Here is a 21,002-nt window from a genome sequence, read left to right as displayed (position 1 = left end):
AGTGTTCAAGGCCAGGTTGGATGGGGCTTGGAGCAACCTGCTCTAGTGGAAGGTGTCCCTGCCCGTGGCAGAGGGTTAGAACTGGATGAGCTTTAAGGTCCTTTCCAACCCAAACCAGTCTATGATTACATCATGATTTTAAGGTGTGATGTCCTACATACATGCTTACTGCTCTTCTGTTGATATGTCCCTCCGTACAAACTGAACTGAGTTTTACATTAATTGCCATCTTTGGCCTCATTTATTGATTCTCATTCCTGGGACATAGGGGTGTTGTGTCTCTCCAGAGTTCAGCAGCTGAAGATCTTACCCTCATAGAGCTCCATCAATACAGCTGCTATGGGAACCCTTTTGCCAGCAGAGTTGAGGCTTTAATGCACCTTAGTTCTGCTGTTCACCAGGCAGGCTGTGTCTGTTTGAAGCTTGGTGGTGGCTGTGCAAGGGGAACAACATTCCGGTGGAGCAGCGGAAAGGAGGATATGGAAGGATTGGAGATACTTTTATTTATTAGTCTGTAGGAGCAGATTCCTTTAAGTGTTGGGGAGGCAGAGAGCAGGCTGCTAAGGGAACAGTGCCCCAGCTTTACTGCCAAAACCATCATGCAGGGCTGCCAGGAGCAGGCAGGATCTGCCTCCTGTTGAGTTTCCGCTAGATCTGTTCTGCGCACCGCATGGTGTTACAACTCTCGTAGTAAACCAGCATGGGGAGACCTGCTCCTGGTTGCATCATGACAGTGACAAGCATCATTTTGGCTCTTCTGGGGGATGATTTGACGTGAGCCAACACTGACGCTTCAAAAAGGGAAGAGTTTTTGAAGAAGAAAGTCCTCAAAAACTTCTTTTCACTTTGGAATGTCTCTTTGAGCGCTTTACCGAGTAAACTCCCAAATCCCATCTGGATTATAGTTGCCTCAGAGCTGTCATATTTTGGGCTGGCATTGTTTTGCTGTGCAGTTGCAATTGCTGATTCACAGAGCAATAAACCCCCAGGACTTCGATTCTAATCTCTGAAAACAAAGCAGCGTAGGAGAAATGGATTTCACCTTGCCATGATTAGCTCTTAGCAAGCTCGTACCATCTTTCTGGAGACTTTTAGAGTCAAATGGCATCCGTGGAGATAATTCCTCTTTCTTCCCATTCACACTGCAGTGCTGAAATGCCATTGTAAATCAATAAAAAAGTGACTCTGTTTGCTTTAGTCAGAGATTTTACATTTTTAGAGCAGTATTGGAATAGCCTCCGGACCTGTCTACTTGTTGCGCAGTCACCATTGTGTTTAGCCACTGTAACCAGTGGTAGGTGGCCCGGCAACATCTCTTAAATTGAGGTAACTCAGTGCTTTCTCTGCTTAGGGAAACTACGAAAGCCAGAGGTGAAGAAAGGATTTCAGGTTGTCCAACAAGGGCAGTATTGCTGTTTGATATGTGCATTATGGTAGTGAACATGAGCCGGCTTCAGTGTGCGCTCGCAGCCCAGAAAGCAACCGTATCCTGGGCTGCATCAAGAGGAGCGTGACCAGCAGGTCGAAGGAGGTGATCCTGCCCCTCTACTCTGCTCTCGTGAGACCTCACTTGGAGCATTGTGTGCAGTTCTGGTGTCCTCAGCATAAAAAGGACATGGAACTGTTGGAACAAGTCCAGAGGAGGGCCACGAGGATGATCAGGGACTGGAGCAGCTCCTGTATGGAGACAGGCTGAGAAAGTTGGGGCTGTTAAGCCTGGAGAAGAGAAGGCTGCGTGGAGACCTCAGAGCAGCTTCCAGTGTCTGAAGGGGGCTACAAGGATGCTGGGGAGGGACTCTTCATCAGGGACTGTAGTGACAGGACAAGGGGTAAGGGGTTCAAACTGAAACAGGGGAAGTTTAGATTGGATCTAAGGAAAAAATTCTTTACTGAGAGGGTGGTGAGGCACTGGAATGGGTTGCCCAGGGAGGTTGTGAGTGCTCCATCCCTGGTGGTGTTCAAGGCCAGGTTGGACAAAGCCTTGGGTGACATGGTTTAGTGTGAGGTGTCCCTGCCCATGGCAGGGGGGTTGGAACTGGGTGATGTTAGGGTCCTTTCCAACCATAACTATTCTATGATTCTATGATTCTGTAATTGGTCTTTCAACCTCAACCTCAGAGCACAGGTGCATTAAAAGAGGACATAACTTAACTAAACAGGGCAAACAAGGAATGAGAGAAGAGAAACGCTCATTTTACAGATGAGAAATGAAGACCTGGGAAGATTAAGGGATCGTAGAGCTCTGCACTCATCTGGCCTTGATCTAGCAAATAGCTTCAGTATCTCCTGCTCTTTATCTACAGGAGTATTGTAGAGTCCCAGACTGGTTTGTTTTAGAAGGGACCTTAATGCTTACGGGCAGGGACACCTTCCACTAGAGCAGCTTGCTCCAAGCCCCTGTGTCCAACCTGGCCTTGAACACTGCCAGGGATGGGGCAGCCACAGCTTCTCTGAGCACCCTGTGCCAGCGCCTCAGCACCCTCACAGGGAAGAGCTTCTGCCTAAGAGCTCATCTCAGTCTCCCCTCGGGCAGGTTAAAGCCATTCCCCTTGGCCTGTCCCTACAGGCCCTTGTCCAAAGCCCCTCTCCAGGTTTCCTGCAGCCCCTTTAGGCACTGGAGCTGCTCTCAGGTCTCCCCTTCAGGAGCCTTCTCTTCTCCAGGCTGACCCAGCCCAGCTCTCTCAGCCTGGCTCCAGAGCAGAGCTGCTCCAGCCCTCGCAGCATCTCCGTGGCCTCCTCTGCACTCGCTCCAACAGCTCCACGTCCCTCTTGTGCTGCTGCCCCAGAGCTGGATCAGGGCTGCAGGAAGGTCTCTCCAAAGCACAGTAGAGTAGCCCTGGTGCTGTATGGGTGGAAGCAGGAGCTGAACCAAAGTTTCCCAACTCCCTGTTCTGTGCTTTAAGTACTATCCCATCCACAGACTCATTACTTAGTTATTTCCCCATGTTCTCTGCTCTTCTGTGCAGCTTTGGGGATGTGTTTGGAGGCAGCCATCAAAGATACTTTGAAAAAGGGATGCTTATTCTGAAAGGGGGAGAGCACTGTTGTTAAAGCTGCCTTTGCCTAGTTTTGTGGTTTTATTCTAGTCTGCCTTTTAAACCAGCTCTCCAATTTGGCTTGTATTGATAATAAACCAGGTGCAGGAAGCCGAGGTGATAGCTGCAGGACTATTTAACATATTTGGGGACTGTGGAGGCAGACAGAAAGGGGGAAATCTATGAACTCTCCAAATGTTGCTGGCTTTTTGTTTCAAGATCAATATAGGATCTCTCAGCACATGACAATGCAAAATGGCACATAATATCACGGTCCTAAATTGTCCCTAGATTATTGCATTTTTTAGCCAAGGCAGCTTTGTTTAAATAATGGCTGTGTCATGGAAGCTGTCTCATTGATTGGATTACATCTGTGTGTCATAGCGAGAAAAATGAGTTTGTGTCAGGCTGAATTACAGGTTTACATAGATTATTGAAGCATTGCTCTTTACCTCTTCCTCTGTCAATCACCATCTCTTTGCAGATTGCTCTATTTTTAATATATCTCAGTCATAGAATCACAGAATGGTTTGGGTTGGAAAGGACCTTAAGATCACCCAGTTCCAACCCCCTACCATGGGCAGGGACACCTCACACTAGACCGTGTCACCCAAGGCTCTGTCCAACCTGGCCTTGAACACTGCCAGGGATGGGGCAGCCACAGCTTCTCTGGGCACTCTGTGCCAGTGCCTCAGCACCCTCACAGGGAAGAACTTCTGCCTTATATCTAACCTGAACTTCTCCTGTTTAAGTTTAAACCCATGGGGTTTTTTAGCAACAGTATTACTAGTAATCAAGGTGTTTATGAATGCATGTGTTGTCTTTCTCCCACTTTGCTCTGGGGAGACCCCCCCTGCAGCCCTGATCCAGCTCTGGGGCAGCAGCACAAAAGGGACGTGGAGCTGCTGGAGCGAGTGCAGAGGAGGCCATGGAGATGCTGCGAGGGCTGGAGCAGCTCTGCTCTGGAGCCAGGCTGAGAGAGCTGGGCTGGGTCAGCCTGGAGAAGAGAAGCCCCATTATCCTTTGAGTAGGAGCAGTGTGTGAACGCAGTTCCAGTTTCAACAACCTCTTTCCTTTAGTTGTGCCTGTAGTTTTTGCAGCGAGGCAGTTGTGTTTTCTCAGCTAACATAAATTATGATCTGTTATGGTAGATTGTGAAAAACCCCATAGTATTTCATTTTACAGCCTACTTGCAGAGGGTGAAACTGTTTGTATTGACCTTGTGTATAAATGCTGGGGATTTCTTGCCGGCAGGAAGTCTTAAATTGACTGTCCACATCCCTTGTCCAGTTTCACAAAAGAGAATAAGTTACTACATGAATTGAATTTAATCGTAGTTTGGTTTTAGAACCTGAAAGAGCAAGTCAATATTTTGTGAAACAGAGGTGAAAAAATCTGCTTGGAAGAATTCTTTTCATCTTTAAAGTGTGGTTTATTGTTGAACTGTATTACTTAGAGCTTAGTTCAGTGAGAAGTTAGCACTGCTGATATCCCATCCCATCTCCCATCCCTCTGGATAACGCTGGATAGCCTGTTTCACATTTTAATTAGCCCTACATACATTATTGAATTATCTCACTGCATCTGCTGATTTCTCCCCCTGGAAAAGCAGTTGCAAATAATGTATTAAAAGCATCTTAATGTTACATTGTTTTCTTTATCTCATTAACATTTATTCATCTGGAAAGCTGGGGTAGTTTATTTGACCTTTACCATACCCACCATGGCGCTGCCATCCCATGCCACATCCCCATCCCTGAATGCTGAAGTAGGGGAAAAGGTTAATTCATTCTCTAACACAAAGTATATATTTTCTTAAATAACTCTGTAGGAGATGCTGGCAGCATGTGGAAGCTTGATGTTACTTATGCTTTGAACCGGAGTATAAAGTGTATGAATCCTCTTCACCAGGAGTAGCGATAGGACAAGGGGTGATGGGTTCAAACTGAAACAGGGGAAGTTCAGGTTGGAGATAAGGCAGAAGCTCTTCCCTGTGAGGGTGCTGAGGCGCTGGCCCAGGGTGCCCAGAGAAGCTGTGGCTGCCCCATCCCTGGCAGTGCTCAAGGCCAGGTTGGACTTGAGCAACATGGTCTAGTGTGAGGTGTCCCTGCCCATGGCAGGGGGTTGGAACTGGATGAGCTTTAAGGTCCCTTCCAACCCAAATCATTCGGTGATTCTGTACATGTTGTATGAATGGGAATGATCAGTGAGCATCTTTGCTTCATTGTCAGACACTCAAGAGTCTCAGGTGAGATGTAGTGGTGGTTGGGGCCTAAGAAGACCTCAAGTGGTTGGATTCACTGTCCTTTTCTGACTTAGTTTAGCAACCCAAGAGTGACCACATAGCTGTTTGGCCAAGGCCAGATGTTGTTTCTCATCATTCTGGGGGTTTTAAAGTGATATAGAAAAGCAGCAGAATGAGTCTGGGAAAGGGTTACATTTTGTACGGTGGCATTTAAGTGGTGGCCACAATGGGAATTTTGTCATCTCTGTTTCCATACCCAGCCTGTTCTCTGTCATTAATGATCCTTTTGACAAATCTTCTTGCTTAAAATGAGTAGGCTCAGTTGCAAACAGTGATGTAACAGCATTTTGGAGTGGTTTTCCCCCATGGCACAAAGAAAAGAAGTCTATTATTCAAAGGATATTAAATTAGCATGGAAATGGAGTGAGTTATCATTTTCAGGAGTGGCTGCAGTGCAGATGTGTGTATGGAACAGAGGAACCTCTATGTGTGTGTGTATTCTTGGTAGTTTAGGATCATTATCTTAAAGTAAAAGCAGGCAGACCTCAGGTAGCTCCCCTTCCTGCTGTATTATGGGGTTTTTCTCCATCCACCAAGGTGGTTTTGTGTTCATTCACCAAATTTGGCCCTATGAGGCTGGAATGAGATACTGAAATGTAGTTCCATCTTATCCCAAAATGTAGTGCCATCTGATCTTGGAAATGGCCAAAGTTAACAGCTTTCAAAGCCTAAAAATAAGAAAGGGCTATTTTGCAACCACCCTCATTGATGTTCCGACAGAGCTTGCAGATGATTTCATTTCTCTGAATTCAATATATGGATTTTTATCCAAAGTGTTTACCAGGCACTCGTGACTCTTTCCCTTTGGCTGATCGAAGATGAGTGCATGGGGAGAGAGGGGGAAGAAGGATGGTGTTTCTGTTCATTTACTTGTGTATTAGGTGAACTGAACTGTGGTTCCAGCACACATCCCATCAGCAACTCAGTCCTTGAAACCCTTTCCCAACTCTCCATCCATCCTTACAGGTCACTTACAGGCTGCCAAAGAAAGAAGTGACTGAACTGACTTTGCTCTTCTGTGGTTGTTAGGTGAAAGGAGGGCGTTTTATAGATTGAATCTTCCAGGAGGATTAAACAAGAAGTGGCACCTTTTAAACGAGGTCTTTGGATGGTCTTAACTTCGTAATATTTTACTGGTCTTTCTGCCCGTGTGTGCAGTTGACTTCAATGTCTGGTTTGATCCAAGGGTGCATGTATCATAAGTTCATTTTGACTGCAGGAGGTAGAAAGATGAGACACTGACTTAATGAAGGGTGATTTCTTCTCTCTCTCTCTCTCTCTCTCTTTCATTGCCCATACCCCAGAACTGATTAGCAGAAGCCTGACCCAGAAGAAAAGCATGAAAGTCTTCCTTGAAGCACACTGGGAACTCTCTTTAATTGGCTTGAAGTCATTTTTGAGTGGTAGAACTTTACCTATACCTCATTTATTTAACATTGCTGAGATGGTTCCTTGGCCTGAATCAGTCTTTGGGGTCTGCTTAGTACCTGTATCCATCCCCCAGTTCTGTGCTCAGTGGCAATGTGCAGTTTCTGTCCCATGGAAATGAAATCATTGAATCTCTGTTGGTTTTCATAATTCTCTGAGCAGGGTCACACTGAAACATGTTTTCATTTCCCTGTTTATTTGAGGATGTCATTGAGTTGTTCATAATAGTATTATACATGGCTGCATTCAGAATTAATTGTAGAGAACAGTATTGCTTATAATAGTATTTTACAGCTTAATAGAATTCCCATTAACTGAAGAGCTTAGAAAATATGAAAACATCTTCTTTTTCTTTGACTTGCTGTCAGGAGTGGGTTTGAATCATGTGTAGTCAAGGAGCCACATGGTTAAGAAGCCAGAATAGCTCTAGTGGTGCCTTAGGTTCAAACATAACATTAGTTTTAAGTGCTAAGAATTTCTTTTCTTTGAAAAAATCATTACTAGCTGGAATGGAGCGGTGATGGAGAGAGCGGGATGTGCCAACTCAATAGTTCTTCTCCACTAGTTATGCTTATCATATCTGAAAAAACCCTAAAAAAATCAATTCCTCCCATCCCTACCCATGTCAAAACAGCACTTTTCAGTGTGAGCCTAATGGAAGTTGCATTGTGTGTTTGAAAGTGCACAAATCTGGGGATCAGGATGTAATTTCTTTCTTAGAATCACAGAATGGTTTATGCTGGAAGGGACCTTAAAGCTCATCCAGTTCCAACCCCCTGCCACGGGCAGGGACACCTTCCACTAGAGCAGGTCGCTCCAAGCCCCTGTGTCCAACCTGGCCTTGAACACTGCCAGGGATGGGGCAGCCACAGCTTCTCTGGGCACCCTGGGCCAGCGCCTCAGCACCCTCACAGGGAAGAGCTTCTGCCTTATCTCCAACCTGAACTTCCCCTGTTTCAGTTTGAACCCATCACCCCTTGTCCTATCACTACAGTCCCTGATGAAGAGTCCATCCCCAGCATCCTTGTAGCCCCCTTCAGATACTGGAAGCTGCTCTGAGGTCTCCACGCAGCTTTTCTTCTCCAGGCTCAACAGCCCCAATGTTCTCAGCCTGTCTCTATACAGGAGCTACTCCACCCCCCGATCATCCTCATGGCCTCCTCTGGACTTGCTCCAACAGCTCCATGTCCTTCTGTTATACTTGCAGACGCTGCTTTAGAATAAAGAGGGGTTTTCTTAACTGAATGAGAGTGATAAAAATTGCTTAGTGAATTGTTCCATCCAAGCAGCTTTGGTTGAAAGGTCAGAACTCAACTAAATGGCCATTCAGTGTCTAGAAATACGGAGTTTCATTTTGGTTTACTGGTTGAAGTTAGGTTGAGGAGGTCAAAGAATGAGGTAGACCTAGGGGGGAGGAAAAAAACCAAGAAAACGAGCAGAAAAAAAACCCCTAAATCAGTAAAATTCATTTGGCCACAACATATTCTGGATGATTCTGGATTAATATGGAAATCCATACTGTCAGGAAGGCCATCAAAGAAATTAAACAGCACAATAAATAGGAACATGTTACAGTCCGTGTGATGTATTGCACAGAGAGGAGAGGTGCAAGTTCTGAGCTGTGGTTTGGCAAGATAAGTGGTTGGCAATCTTGTGATTTAAGGTGGTTGGCTGGGTTCAAAGGATTCTGTGCAGCAAGTGCTTGGGGGGATTGCAGCCTTCAAGGCAGACCTTGCTGGGTGTTGAAGTGAGAGGTGGCCAGGCTCTCCATCGGAAGATCATTGAAGCTAATGGATCATCCAGACTTGGGCTTTGGGTCAAGTCGTGGCAATCTGGCATTAAATACAACCATATTGCCAGTGTAGGAGATGAAACAGTTTGGTTTGATCAGAACAGAGAACAAGTCTGTGGCGGACTGTGAAAGACCCTGTCCTAGGTTCAGCAGTAGCAGTCATTTTTCTCCTTCTTAGTAGCTGGTGCAGTGCTGTGTTCTTGACTTTCAGCCTGGGAACAGCGCTGATAACACCGATGCTTTCAGTTGCTGCTCAGTAATGTTTACTCTGACCAAGGACTTTGTGAGTCTCCTGCTCTGCCAGGGAGGAGGGGAAGCCGGGAGGAAGCAGAGACAGGACACCTGACCCAAACTAACCAAAGAGGTATTCCATACCACAGCACGTCATGCCCACTATATAAACTGGGGGAGTTACCTGCAAGGGGGAGATCACTGCTGGGTCGGGCTGGGTATCGGTCAGCGGGTGGTGAGCGGTTGTATTCTATTCCCTTGTTATTTCCCTTATCAGTATTATTATTGGTGGTAGCAGCAGTGGTTTGTGTTATACCTTAGTTATTAAACTGTTCTTATCTCAACCCATGGGAGTTGCATTCTTTCCATTCTCCTGCCCATTCCTCCGGGAGCGGAGGGGAGGAAGGCAGGAGAAATGAGCAAACGGCTGCATGGTTCTGAGTTACTCACTGGGCTTAAACCACGACAGACCCCAATATTGTGATTTCTTCCAGGCTTTATTTTTCCTTCTTTCTTTCCTTCTTTCTTTCTTTCTTTTTTCCTAATCCCAAATGTTCAGCAGGATATTGGGTCACCTAATTGCATTTTGGTTTTCCACTGGCTGCTGTCCTTATCGCAGCAGCACAAGACTCTGTGAGCTCCATCAATACTCGTGTATCCACGGGAGGCAATAAAACCCCATAAAATTACAAAGGAGTCCTGGCAATTAGGCTAAAGCTGCTGTTTATGAGTTCTCAGTAATTACTTTAGCTCCCTATTTATCTAATGCCTCAAGAAAATGGTGTCTGATTGAAGGAGGGGATCTTGCTTCACTGAGGACAAGTCACAATTAGACAAAGCCAAGTGGGAAGTCGAATTAGCGCTGTTTGTTTCAGTGCATGAAGGGGGCTTCACAGGGAGACAGGGAAAGAATAGTCATGATTTTTAGATGGTGCCAGCTCGCAGCTGTGCCATTCTCTTACCTTTTTGTCCTCCTTTTCATGCCCTGTGACATCAGCTCCCCTGGCAGCAGCGCAGGGGCTTGCATTAGGCAGAAGAGCTCTGGGGAGATGTGACATCTGGAGGGAGACAGGGAGGTTTGAGGGATGTGTTGCTCTTCTTCTTGGCTTTGTCACATCTGTGTATTTCTGAGGTCACTTACTTCCTATAGTCATATTTGGTGAAGGGGGAGCTTGTGGCTTGTCCATGACAGGGTTTGTGGTGATAGCAATGAATGAGAAGAGAAAAATACATAAACCCATGTGCATCAGTGCTGGATAATCAGACATTTCTCCATTAAAAATGTTCCATGGCATTCTCTGTCATGGGCTGATAGTTCCCTTTCCTCAAGCAGGGTTGAATCCATCGTGATGGGAAGTGCCTCAGATCTTCATCACTGTGTCAACCTTCTGAGCTGGTGGAGAGCAGGATTGGGGTCAGACTACAATGGCGTGCCCTATGCAAGAGCTAAAAACCTCAAGTGAAAGCTTTCACAACCAGATCCTGCATCATTTAGGAAAAGAATCATAGAATCCCAGAGTGGTTTGAGTTGGAAGGGACCTTAAAGCTCATCCAGTTCCAACCCCTGCCACGGGCAGGGACCCCTTCCACTAGAGCAGGTTGCTCCAAGCCCCTGTGTCCAACCTGGCCTTGAACACTGCCAGGGATGGGGCAGCCACAGCTTCTCTGGGCACCCTGTGCCAGCGCCTCAGCACCCTCACAGTAAAGAACTTCTTCCTTATCTCCATCCTGAACTTCTCCTGTTTCAGTTTGAACCCATCACCCCTTGTCCTATGACTCCAGTCCGTGATGAAGAGTCCCTCTCCAGCATCCTTGTAGCCCCCTTCAGACACTGGAAGCTGCTCTGAGGTCTCCACGCAGCTTTTCTTCTCCAGGCTCAACAGCCCCAATGTTCTCAGCCTGTCTCCATACAGGAGGTGCTCCAGCCCCTGATCATCCTCGTGGCCTCCTCTGAACTTGCTCCAACAGTTCTGTGTTCCATTACTTACAGTAAAAATGGCATGAACTGAACAGATGTGCCATGCGTATGTACAAATGTGTGTATTCAAAGGAAAGCCCTCTTTGCGAGTGGGAGATGTTTCAGGGCATCACACTGATCTCTCCTGAGAAAGGTTTGTCTCATCTTTTGTGAAGCATTGGAACCTCTTTGTATCCACTCTGGCTTCACTGTGCTATAGCTAGTCAAATAATGTTTTAACATAGTGTGAAACCTGGAGTCCTCCTGTCTGCTGGGCATTTTCTCCATCCTCTTGTCTTGAGATCACATTGTTGCTTCTCAGCCTCAGTGTGTGAAAAGCACTTAGTGCTCCTTCCCTGGTGAGGTTAGTTAAGGCTTCCTACCTTAAACACAAAACAGCAAATCAAGGTGTTCCATTATCCTGCACTCTCTTTGCTTCTCCATGAATTGACCTGTGTTACTCCAGGCTTCAAAGAAGGGTCTTTTGTCCAGGAATCTTGTTTTCCCAACAGGCTGCACTGTAAGAGCAAGGTGGTGCTGGAGAGGAGCAGGCTGATACCTGAACTAATTCACAAGGGACACAACCCTTTTCATCCATTCTCTCCATCATTTCAAAGCCATGGAAACAGATCCTTCATCTTCTGTATAATTCCTGTATCCAAAAGAGCTGGAATGGGTCCCACACAGTTCGGGTTTGGTCCTGAGCACCCCAGCCATTAAAAAAGGGAGAAAGGAGCAGGATTTGTTGGGGGTTTTTAATAGCTGACTCTATCCCGCTTTCTTTCCCTCCTGTTTCCTAAAGTTCTGCTTTTTCTGCAGGAAGTGTTGGAATTCATTTGGAAGTGTTAGTGAGGAGTACTGATAGACACAGCTGTAAAAGCACTAGGACCTGCAGAAGCCCCCAGAAAGCTGTCAGAGCTTGGCTCACAGTGGAGACATGTGAGGGTTTTTTTTTCCATTTTCTTTTCCCAAATGTGCAGAAGCTTTTTGTCAGTTCTCAGGATTTAAGGCAGCCTTTTAAAATCCCAGTGTCCCACATTGTGGTGGTCTGCTCTTGCTGTGCTGCCATATGGTGGTGACCCAGACTTGCCTGCTTATTGTCAGTATTGTTACGCTGTGGCTTTGTGGGAAGGGAGGTGAAATCACTGAGTTGTAATGACTGGATGCAAGGAGTAGCCCCTTTTCACCCTCCTGCTGCACCAGCCAACACATAGACCAGTAACAGAGTGAACGCCTCAAAGGTGGGATTCAAGATGTTAGAGCTGCTCCGTGTTGTTTGTAAGATTTTCACATAATCACATCGCTTAATTTTCTCCTTTTACTTTACTGTCAAATCTAAAAACCTTAATAGCCAAGCCTCAATGTATCATAGCATCCAAGCCTGGTTTGGGTTGGAAGGGACCTTAAAGCTCACCCAGTTCCAACCCTTGCCACGGGCAGGGACACCTTCCACTAGAGCAGGTTGCTCCAAGCCCCCGTGTCCAACCTGGCCTTGAACACTGCCAGGGATGGGGCATGTAGGTAGATGCTTTCTAATGAAGGGAAATGACGGTCCCTTCTCCTAATCTAATAATTTATAGTCCTGAGACACTGGATCTCAGGCAGGAGACTTGGTGGTGCAAGAGACATGAGATGCAGAAACTACTCAGAAAACATTTTCCCTAATGATGTAGTGAATACCTGTAGATCTACCAGATCTACCTGGATGAATATCCACTTTAAATACACAAATTGGCTGTATTTAAAGCAGCCAGGACTAGATTTACCAGCCCTAAGGGATCCCTTATGGCCCTGGTAGGATTTAGTAATGCTCTGAGAAGAGAATGCTTCTACATGTTTATTTTTTGACATCTGTGGCACTCCTAAGGTAGCAACAACCTTGAAGGTAATCAGTTTAGATGGATTAGACATGCAACATTAGCCAGTGATAGCAAGGGTATTATCAGAATCAGATTCCTCCTAATTTCAGGATGACTTACATCCATTTGAGTTGGCTTCTCTTTACTTTCATTGAGGTAGTCAAGGCATCGAGAGGAATAAACGTTGTGCAAGGTGGTAGAGTGTGATTTGACTCAGGAGGGAGCCTTATTTGGGATTTAAGCCATGTGGGAGATGGAGATGTGGATGAAAGTAATCTTTTCACCTATATTAAACTGAAAAAGGACTATTTTGCTGTTAAGCCAGAGGAGCAGGTAGCTTCCACACTGACCATGAAACCTGGTGTCACAGCTGAGCGTAATCACATTACCCTCTAGCTGGTGAGCCATGGGAAAGATAAAAGCTGTCAGGTAATGGAGATTGGTTACAGCTCTCTTTCTAAAAGGTAAGGGTAATTCAGCTTTGGGGGAAATCCAGTGGCCTGAGTAGATGGGAATTGGTTCACATGGTTGTAGTGGTGGCTGAGGGCCTCAGTCATTGAGTTTATGTAAAGGGGAGTGCATTTATGAGAAAACCTTCGGTTTGCTCCTTGGAGATAGGCTGCAGCCAGGCAGGACTAACGCTGGCTTCCTGGCAGGGGAGGAACACTGCTAGCTCCAAGATGATAGAACAGGTCAACCATCATTTCCAACGGTCAGTCTTGGTCATAATGGGTCATAATTATCTTGCCTTTGATAGAACTATCATATCTTAGAGCCTTGTAAAATGTTTCAGTTGATGATGGTGACAGCTTGCAGGATCAGAGACCTCATGAAGTATCTCTCCCCTGCTCAGTCTGGAAGCTAATTTGGGTCTCTCCAAGCAAACGTGGCACCTGGATGGTTTTTTACACCCGTTAAACTGATTAAGGAAGCTGTGGCTGCCCCATCCCTGACAGTGTTCAGAGCTAGATCGGACAGGGCTTGGAGCAACCTGCTCTAGTGGAAAGTGTCCCTCCAAACTCCATTGGTTGGAACTGGATGTGAGTGAACTTCTCCCCTCTGCACTCATACACCCAGGGTACATTCTGTCACATTCAGCCAGGGAGCCATACCTCGTCTCCGTGGGGGTGAAGGAGGAGTGATGCTGTCAGAAAAGCTAAAGGAGATCCTTAGCACCAGCTTTTCAAGGTGCGGAGAATATTGTGATTTAAATGCCAGCCCAGTCCCCTGTATAATATGTCCTATTGTAAGTGCTGTAATGCATTTTATACTTTGCTTTCCTGCTGAAGGTTCTCTAAGTCCTTTAGAAATAAAGGTCCAAAAAAAGACGATGCCTGGAAAGCTGTAGGTGTGTAGGTTAGAACATCATCCCTTCCAGGTGTCATTTTCTCCGTGTTCAGACCATCATCCAAGCTGCCTAGGGCAGGCACTGCAGTCTGTGTACTGCGTGAAGTAGCAAGGGAAATACTCATCACACACACTGCAGTTGACTCAGGTTTTGTGCAGGTACAGCTTATTGTGGCTTCTCTGTAAAAGCGCTACAGCATCTGTAATGCCTCGGGTTTTATTCCTGTTGGGGCTGTAGAAAACTGATGGGAAATCAGAGTAACAGAAGGTATTGGAATTACATTGGGTGGGGATTGCTCAGCACTGAGATACCTCTGATAATTTCAGTGGGAGTAACTGAAGGGGAATTGTAGGATGGACACTGGACCTGAACAAGAGCAGAGTCAGGCTTCAGATGACCAAAGAGCTTTGCACTGTTTGCCAAATGTGCCTTGATTGCAGGAAATACTGAATTCCCCCAAGTCCTTGCTGTCCAAAGGGGCTTTTATGTGTTTGAAGCTGTTAAAAATGTGCTGAACCTGATACTGCTCCGCAGCAATGATATCTGTGTGTTGATTTGTTTGCATTTTTTTACCCACACATAGAATCCCAGACTGGTTTGGGTTGGAAGGGACCTTAAAGCTCATCCAGCTCCAACCCCTGCCATGGGCAGGGACACCTTCCACTAGAGCAGCTTGCTCCAAGCCCCTGTGTCCAACCTGGCCTTGAACACTGCCAGGGATGGGGCAGCCACAGCTTCTCTGGGCACCCTGTGCCAGCGCCTCAGCACCCTCACAGGGAAGAGCTTCTGCCTTACATCTAACCTGTATCTCCCCTGTTTAAGTTTGAATGCAAGTAAATGCATTCCTGTACACAATGTTTTGTTATTGCCATATGCAACTCCAGTAAAAGCCTTCGTTGTGTGTGATCTGCAAAGTGTTATTATGGAAACTTACAGCTTGTCTTTGTGGTCCTTCTCTGGACCCTTTCCAGCATGTCCGCATGTCTTTTGTAGAGCAAGAACCAAAACTGAACCCAGTATTCCAGATGTGGCCTGACAGGTGCTGAGTAGAGAAGGACAATGACATTTTTATCTCTTTTGTTGGCTATCACTAGGTATAGTCACATGTAGGTCTACAGGGTTGGATCGAGTCCAGTACAGAGGTTGGATGCAATGGCCAAGTGGTGCCCACATCGTTCTGGCATTATTTTCCCTATGAGCCTTGGGATGACCTTGGTTGTTACCTGATTGTAAAGCCTGACTTCTTCCCTCTCTCCCTTCCTGACATAGATAGATAGGTAGACTGGAATTGAGATGCTATTTAGTGACTCCAAACCATGGAGTGGGCAGGGTACAGGAAGAGGATGGTTGACACAGCGCTGACACTTCCAAGACACCAGTGTGGTTTTAGGGATGGCCCCTTCCCTTCATCTGCCTTTTCTTCCTTAGCAAGGCACTACCTTGGGACCGTGTCTTCTAAAGAGATGTCTGTGTTTCAGGGCTGTGTGTGAAAAATGGGTCACCCAAAGCCTTCATGGTGGTTTGTTGCTTTTTATAGAGGAGCTGCCTTCTGGCACTATATGATACCCTCGGCTGTTCTTCAGCACACTTTACAGTTGTGGTTAATGGCTCTGTGCAGTCCAGTACCACACTCCATCACACCTTGCACAGGCACTGGGTGATAATTCTCTCAAAGTGGAGATACAGAAGAGATTGCAGATGGGCTCTGTCCCACCTGGGTCAGAACTGAAAGTAAGTACTAGGGTAATTGCATGCATTAGCATAGGATCACTGAGTGATTTGGGTTGGAAAGGACCGTAAGATCATCCAGTTCCAACCCCCAGTGTAGGTTTTTAGATGTCATCAAGCTTGTTAAGCACAATTCCCTGCGAATTTTCATTGTCCTTACAAAAATCCTAACCAGCTATTGTTTAGCAAGACTATAAATAGGGAAATACTGTAAAAGTTAATGTATTTGTATTTTATCCATCACACCACTATGGCATTTACTTGGTAATGTTTCTCTACACTCTTCAGTTAAAAACCTTAGTGCAAGCTGAGCAGTAAACTGTTGGGTTTATAATGTATTAAGGCTTTTACTGATGCATTATGCCTTTCACACTGGTGTAGCTGGATTTCTTCTGCTCCCATCTATTGCATTGCGTGTCTTTATCCAGAGAAAAAGCCATGTATCCCGTTCAATGATTATCTGTTTACTTACAAGAGGTAGAACAAAAGGCAAAATGCATTCCCAGAAACGTGGTGTGCATTATCTTGAACATACCTGTGTTAAATTGCCCATCAGAGATTTCTCCCACTGTGAGGAAGAGGGTGAGAAAGCGTTAGCATCCTGTTGTAGCACAGCTGAGGTTGGTCTTTCTTCCCCTATATTGTGCTTTCGCAGGGAAGGGAGTGGATCCTGGCTTCAGTATTAGATTGTTGCTAAGAAAAGATTTGATTCTGCTGTAAGTTATTGAAGGTAATAACATTTTATTGCTCTGCTTAAAGCAGCTCAGAATTTCTTGCAGTAGCTTTGAAGGGAGAAGTGAGAAGAAAAGGGTGTTATGGAGGATGTGGCCAGGTAAAAACCAGGGAGGAGAAGAAAGACGTGGTGTGTTTTAGACAAGGTGACACAGTGAGCTGCCAGGGCAGGACAGCTGTGAAAAAGGTGGTCTAGGAAACATTTTCATTAGGAAATTAATGAAGTATTAATGAGAAGTGTTAATATTGTTAAGCTGGATGCATTTGAAACTCTCCCTGTGAGAACTGCGACTGATGCTGATTGCCTGTCTGTAAAGAAGGTGTGAAGGGGAAGCTGTTAACAGGAGCAGAAACCTCTTCTGCAGGAGTAAAGGAGAACTTGAAGCTTGCCTGGCTTCTGTTAGTGAAAAAAGGCTGGTGTGGAGCGGATGGACCTGTGCAAACTGCAGTGCCCAGCCAGAAACTGAAGAGGGCAACCCCAGGCCAAGAAGCACAGAACCCCAGACTGCTTTGGGTTACAAGGGACCTTAAAGCTCATCCAGTTCCAACCCCCTGCCACAGACAGGGACACCTTCCACTAGAGCAGGTCGCTCCAAGCCCCTGTGTCCAACCTGGCCTTGAACACTGCCAGGGATGGGGCAGCCACAGCTTCTCTGGGCACCCTGTGCCAGCGCCTCAGCACCCTCACAGGGAAGAGCTTCTGCCTTATCTCCAACCTGAAGTTCCCCTATTTCAGTTTGAACCCATCACCCCTTGTCCTATCACTACAGTCCCTGATGAAGAGTCCTTCTCCAGCCTCCTTGTAGGCTTCCTTCAGATACTGGAAGGCTGCTATGAGTAGAACTGGGTAGAGACACCCCTGTCTGCTTCCAGGTTGCCATTACTGGGTGCAAGTTGCTCTCTGGGGTTGGGGCCGTGTGTCACAATTTGTCAGTGCTGTCAACAACACTGACATTCAGATCCATTTGAACCTGCGCCCGAGCCACGCTTTGAGTATTGATCCAGTATGTATTCCCAAAAAAAATCTTTTCATGTGCAATGATCTTAAGTTCTGCTTAGCCTTTGTAGCTCTATAGGATAGGATTAAGGGGAGGGTGGGAAGAAAACATCTTCCAAAGGTTATATTCCCATCATACTGGATAGAGGTTGGATCTCGGTCTAATGTTAATGCTGAATAACCTACTTGGACTTTCAAATGTCCTATCTGGTGCAGCTGAGAAAGGATAAATGAGTTTTCTATTATATTTCTGCTGCTGGTTTAGTTTAATTGGAGAGGTTTCCCTAGAAGACAGCATTGATTAAATAGCTGCACCTGCATTTATATAGCCAAACTTATTTCTACTATTGAGGAGGTCTGCATACATAATCTAAAGTGAAACCTTTCTCTATTTTTTAATATATCCTTCTTTAGGAGATATTTTTGCAAGACTTATTATTTTCCCCTCAGACCAAATTCCTTTAAGCTTTCCTTCATCACAGACTCCGTTTTACAGCTTTTTTTTATGCTTTTGAGATATGCATCACTATCAAATGCTGAGAATACTTCACAGAGAAATGAATTGAGCGTTATAAGTGTAGGTTGTGACATGTCCGTACTCAGTGAATGGGTCTAGTTGTAAAGGTACAAGGATATGGCATGGAAAGGATGGGCTGGTTATGAGATGGGACTTTGGAGATCTAAATTGGGGGGTTTGGTTAGTTTGTTTGGGGTTTTTCCTGACTTTAATCCAGCAAAAGATATTGACATATTGGAGCGAGTCCATAGGAGGCCACAAAGTCTGGAGCAGCTCTGCTCTGGAGCCAGGCTGAGAGAGCTGGGCTGGGTCAGCCTGGAGAAGAGAAGGCTCCTGAAGGGGAGACCTTAGAGCAGCTCCAGTGCCTAAAGGGGCTGCAGGAAACCTGGAGGGGGGCTTTGGACAAGGGCCTGTAGGGACAGGCCAAGGGGAATGGCTTTAACCTGCCCGAGGGGAGACTGAGATGAGATGTAAGGAAGAGATGTTTCACTGTGAAGGTGGAGAGGCACTGGCACAGGTTGCCCTGTCCCTGGAAACATTCAAGGTCAGGTTGGTTAGGGCTTAGAGCAGGCTGATCTAGTGGAAGATGTCCCTGCTTGTGGCAGGGGAAGTTGGACTAGATGAGCTTTAAAGTTTCCTTCCAACCCAGACCATTCTCTGTGTCAATGTAATACTGCTATTTCTCTTTTCCCCTAGTTGTATAGTGTGGGCTACTTAGCGTAGGAGTATGTGAACTTGGAGCAGATCAGTGCATCTGCTTGTACCCCACTGATACCCTCACTACCATGGAGAAATGAGTTTGCATGGCTCTAAATATACTTTGGCAATGACCAAGCAGTGAATTCATACCTAAGTTTGCTTCTCAGTAACATTTCTTCCTTTAAACACCTTAAAACCACATTCTTTAGGACCAGTATTGTTTCCTGGTGATGAAGCATGTTAAGACCCAGCCTTATTGGGATTCTATAGATGTAACATTCAACACAACCAAACCAGCGATTTCCAGAGTCTCTGGCTTTCAGATAGGTTTGTCTATCTCTTGCTTCAGTTCTCTGGTGTGTTGTAACTCAGCATGCTTATAGTCATGTACAGTAGCCCTTAATGTCAGCAGCTTTTTACAACTTCATTAAATTGCCTACAGATTCTCCATGCTTTTAATCACAAAAGGAGATGTTGACATGATACATGTGGCAATCAAAACATGAAAAACAAGCTTAGGAATAAGTAGCAGCAGCTTTCTCGCTGCAGATGTCAATAGCTTTGACAAGCAAGTGCTTGCGTTGTGACATATAGTAATAGAAAACATCCTGTTGTGGTAAAACAACACTAGCACCTTGAGAAAAGCCCGGTGTCTGCGGGACCAAATTACACACGGAGTTCCTGAAGTCCTTGTTCAATGAATTTGATGCCAGTGGGAAGGCTGATATTTCAGTTCATCATCAAGAAAGGAGGAAAAAAGGGGATGGAAAAGGCACCACTAAGTGCACTTCAAAGCCTCCAGGCACTACGGTAACGCAACTAATAAATGAAGGAATAATAAAGAGCAGAATAGCGGCGTTCAGGCTGAGAATGGGATTGCTAAGGAGTGAGTTTAACATTAAGAATAAAACCCTTCGGGGCTTCAAACCTTCCCTGATTGTAAAGTGTCAGGAAGGAAATGAACATTTTTGTTGTTATTTACCTCCGAAATTCGGGAAGAGGGAAAGAATGAACCAGAGATGCTCCAAGGAGCCTTGCTGGAAGGAGTCCAACCATTGCAAAGTTACACAGATGAATTGATTTAATTAGGCTGCCTAACAACGCTTCTGCTGTAGCTTTTGAAACAGACTCGTAACAGATATTAACTGATGCAGACTGGGTATTGCAGAGTGGTTTCAAAGATTCCCATGACTCATCCCTACTTCTTAGGTCATAAAGTACTCTGCGGAGCATAGGGTTTCTTCGTATTCTTTTTCCCTTCAATTTTCTGTTTTTACTGATTAAAAATATCTGTTCTGTGGTTGGAAATGCTAAAGTGGAGGCAGAGGCAAAACTCCTCTTTCCTATCATGTAGCTTGTAGGAATTCCTCAGGAGAAAACTATGTAACCCTGGAGCTGTGCACCTTGCAGTTTAAAAATGAGGATGAAACTGGTGTGGAGGAAATGCGATTTTACTACCCATGGATTTTCTCTCCCATGTAGAGGAGCTGTACCTGCATTGATGGCCAGGATATCCCTTCAAATATTAGTGAATATTTGGAGTCTGCTCAACCCTGGTGAGGCCACATCCGGAGCACTGTGTCCAGTTCTCAGTGGTCTCTCTTCAGTGGGCTCCTCAGGACAAGAAAGATAAGGAGCTACTGGAGAGGCTCCAGTGGAGGCCACAAGGATAATCAGGGATTTGGAGCATCTCTCTTATGAGGAGGGATTGCAGGAACTGGGCCTCTTTACTCTAGAGAAGAGCAGCCTGAGAGGGGATTCCATCAATGCAGATCAATATCTCAAAGCCGGGTGCCAGAAGGATGGTGCCAGACTCTTTCCAGTGGTGCTCAGCAACAAGACAAGGAGCAGTGGCCATAAACTAAAACACAACAAGCTTCACCTCAACATGAGGAAGAACTTTACGTTGAGGGTGGCAGAGCACTGGAACAGGCTGCCCAGGAGGGTTGTGGAGTCTCCTTCTCTGGAGACATCCCAAACCCACCATGGACATGTTCCTGTGTAACCTGCTCTGCGTGGGCCTGCCTTGGCAGGGGGTTGGACTGGATGGTCTCCAGAGTTCACCCCATTCCAACCCTAATGATTCTGGTTAATCCTAAAAGCCAACCTTGTTAAGATTTCATGTACATCTCCTCCAGGTCATAGAAACTGGGCATGGTGATGGAGTAGTGCTCCATCGCTGGCAGTGTTCAAGGCCAGGTTGGACAGAGCCTTGGGTGACATGGTTCAGTGTGAGGTGTTCCTGCTCATGGCAGGGGATTTGGAACTGGATGATCTTAAGGTCCTTTCCAACCCTGACTATTCCATGATTCTATGATGCAGGCATTCAGCAGACAGTAGAGTCATCTCTGACATGCTTTGGCTTTAGGGCAGT

General features: G+C 45.8%; 1 protein-coding gene across 2 annotated transcripts in view; it reads left to right on the top strand.

Moving 5' to 3' along the window:
- The window catches only part of EXOC4 (exocyst complex component 4), a 397,246-nt gene that overhangs the window by 230,046 nt on the left and 146,198 nt on the right, over positions 1 to 21,002 (top strand). The window contains exon 11 of one of the 2 annotated variants that reach the window (XM_080623157.1): positions 20,111 to 20,344. The exons of the other annotated variant lie outside the window; for it this stretch is intronic. Coding sequence (XP_080479283.1) covers positions 20,111 to 20,261 — 151 coding nt within the window. The 3' untranslated portion in view covers positions 20,262 to 20,344. Of the gene's footprint in view, positions 1 to 20,110; positions 20,345 to 21,002 lie in introns of those variants that run through there. 2 annotated transcript variants of the gene reach the window in all.

Source organism: Psittacula echo, assembly GCF_963264785.1.
Source record: "Psittacula echo genome assembly, chromosome: 1".
In the NCBI taxonomy this organism is placed as follows: domain Eukaryota; kingdom Metazoa; phylum Chordata; class Aves; order Psittaciformes; family Psittacidae; genus Psittacula; species Psittacula echo.
Note: the sequence above shows the minus strand (reverse complement) of the source record. Positions and strands in the feature narration are given on the sequence as shown.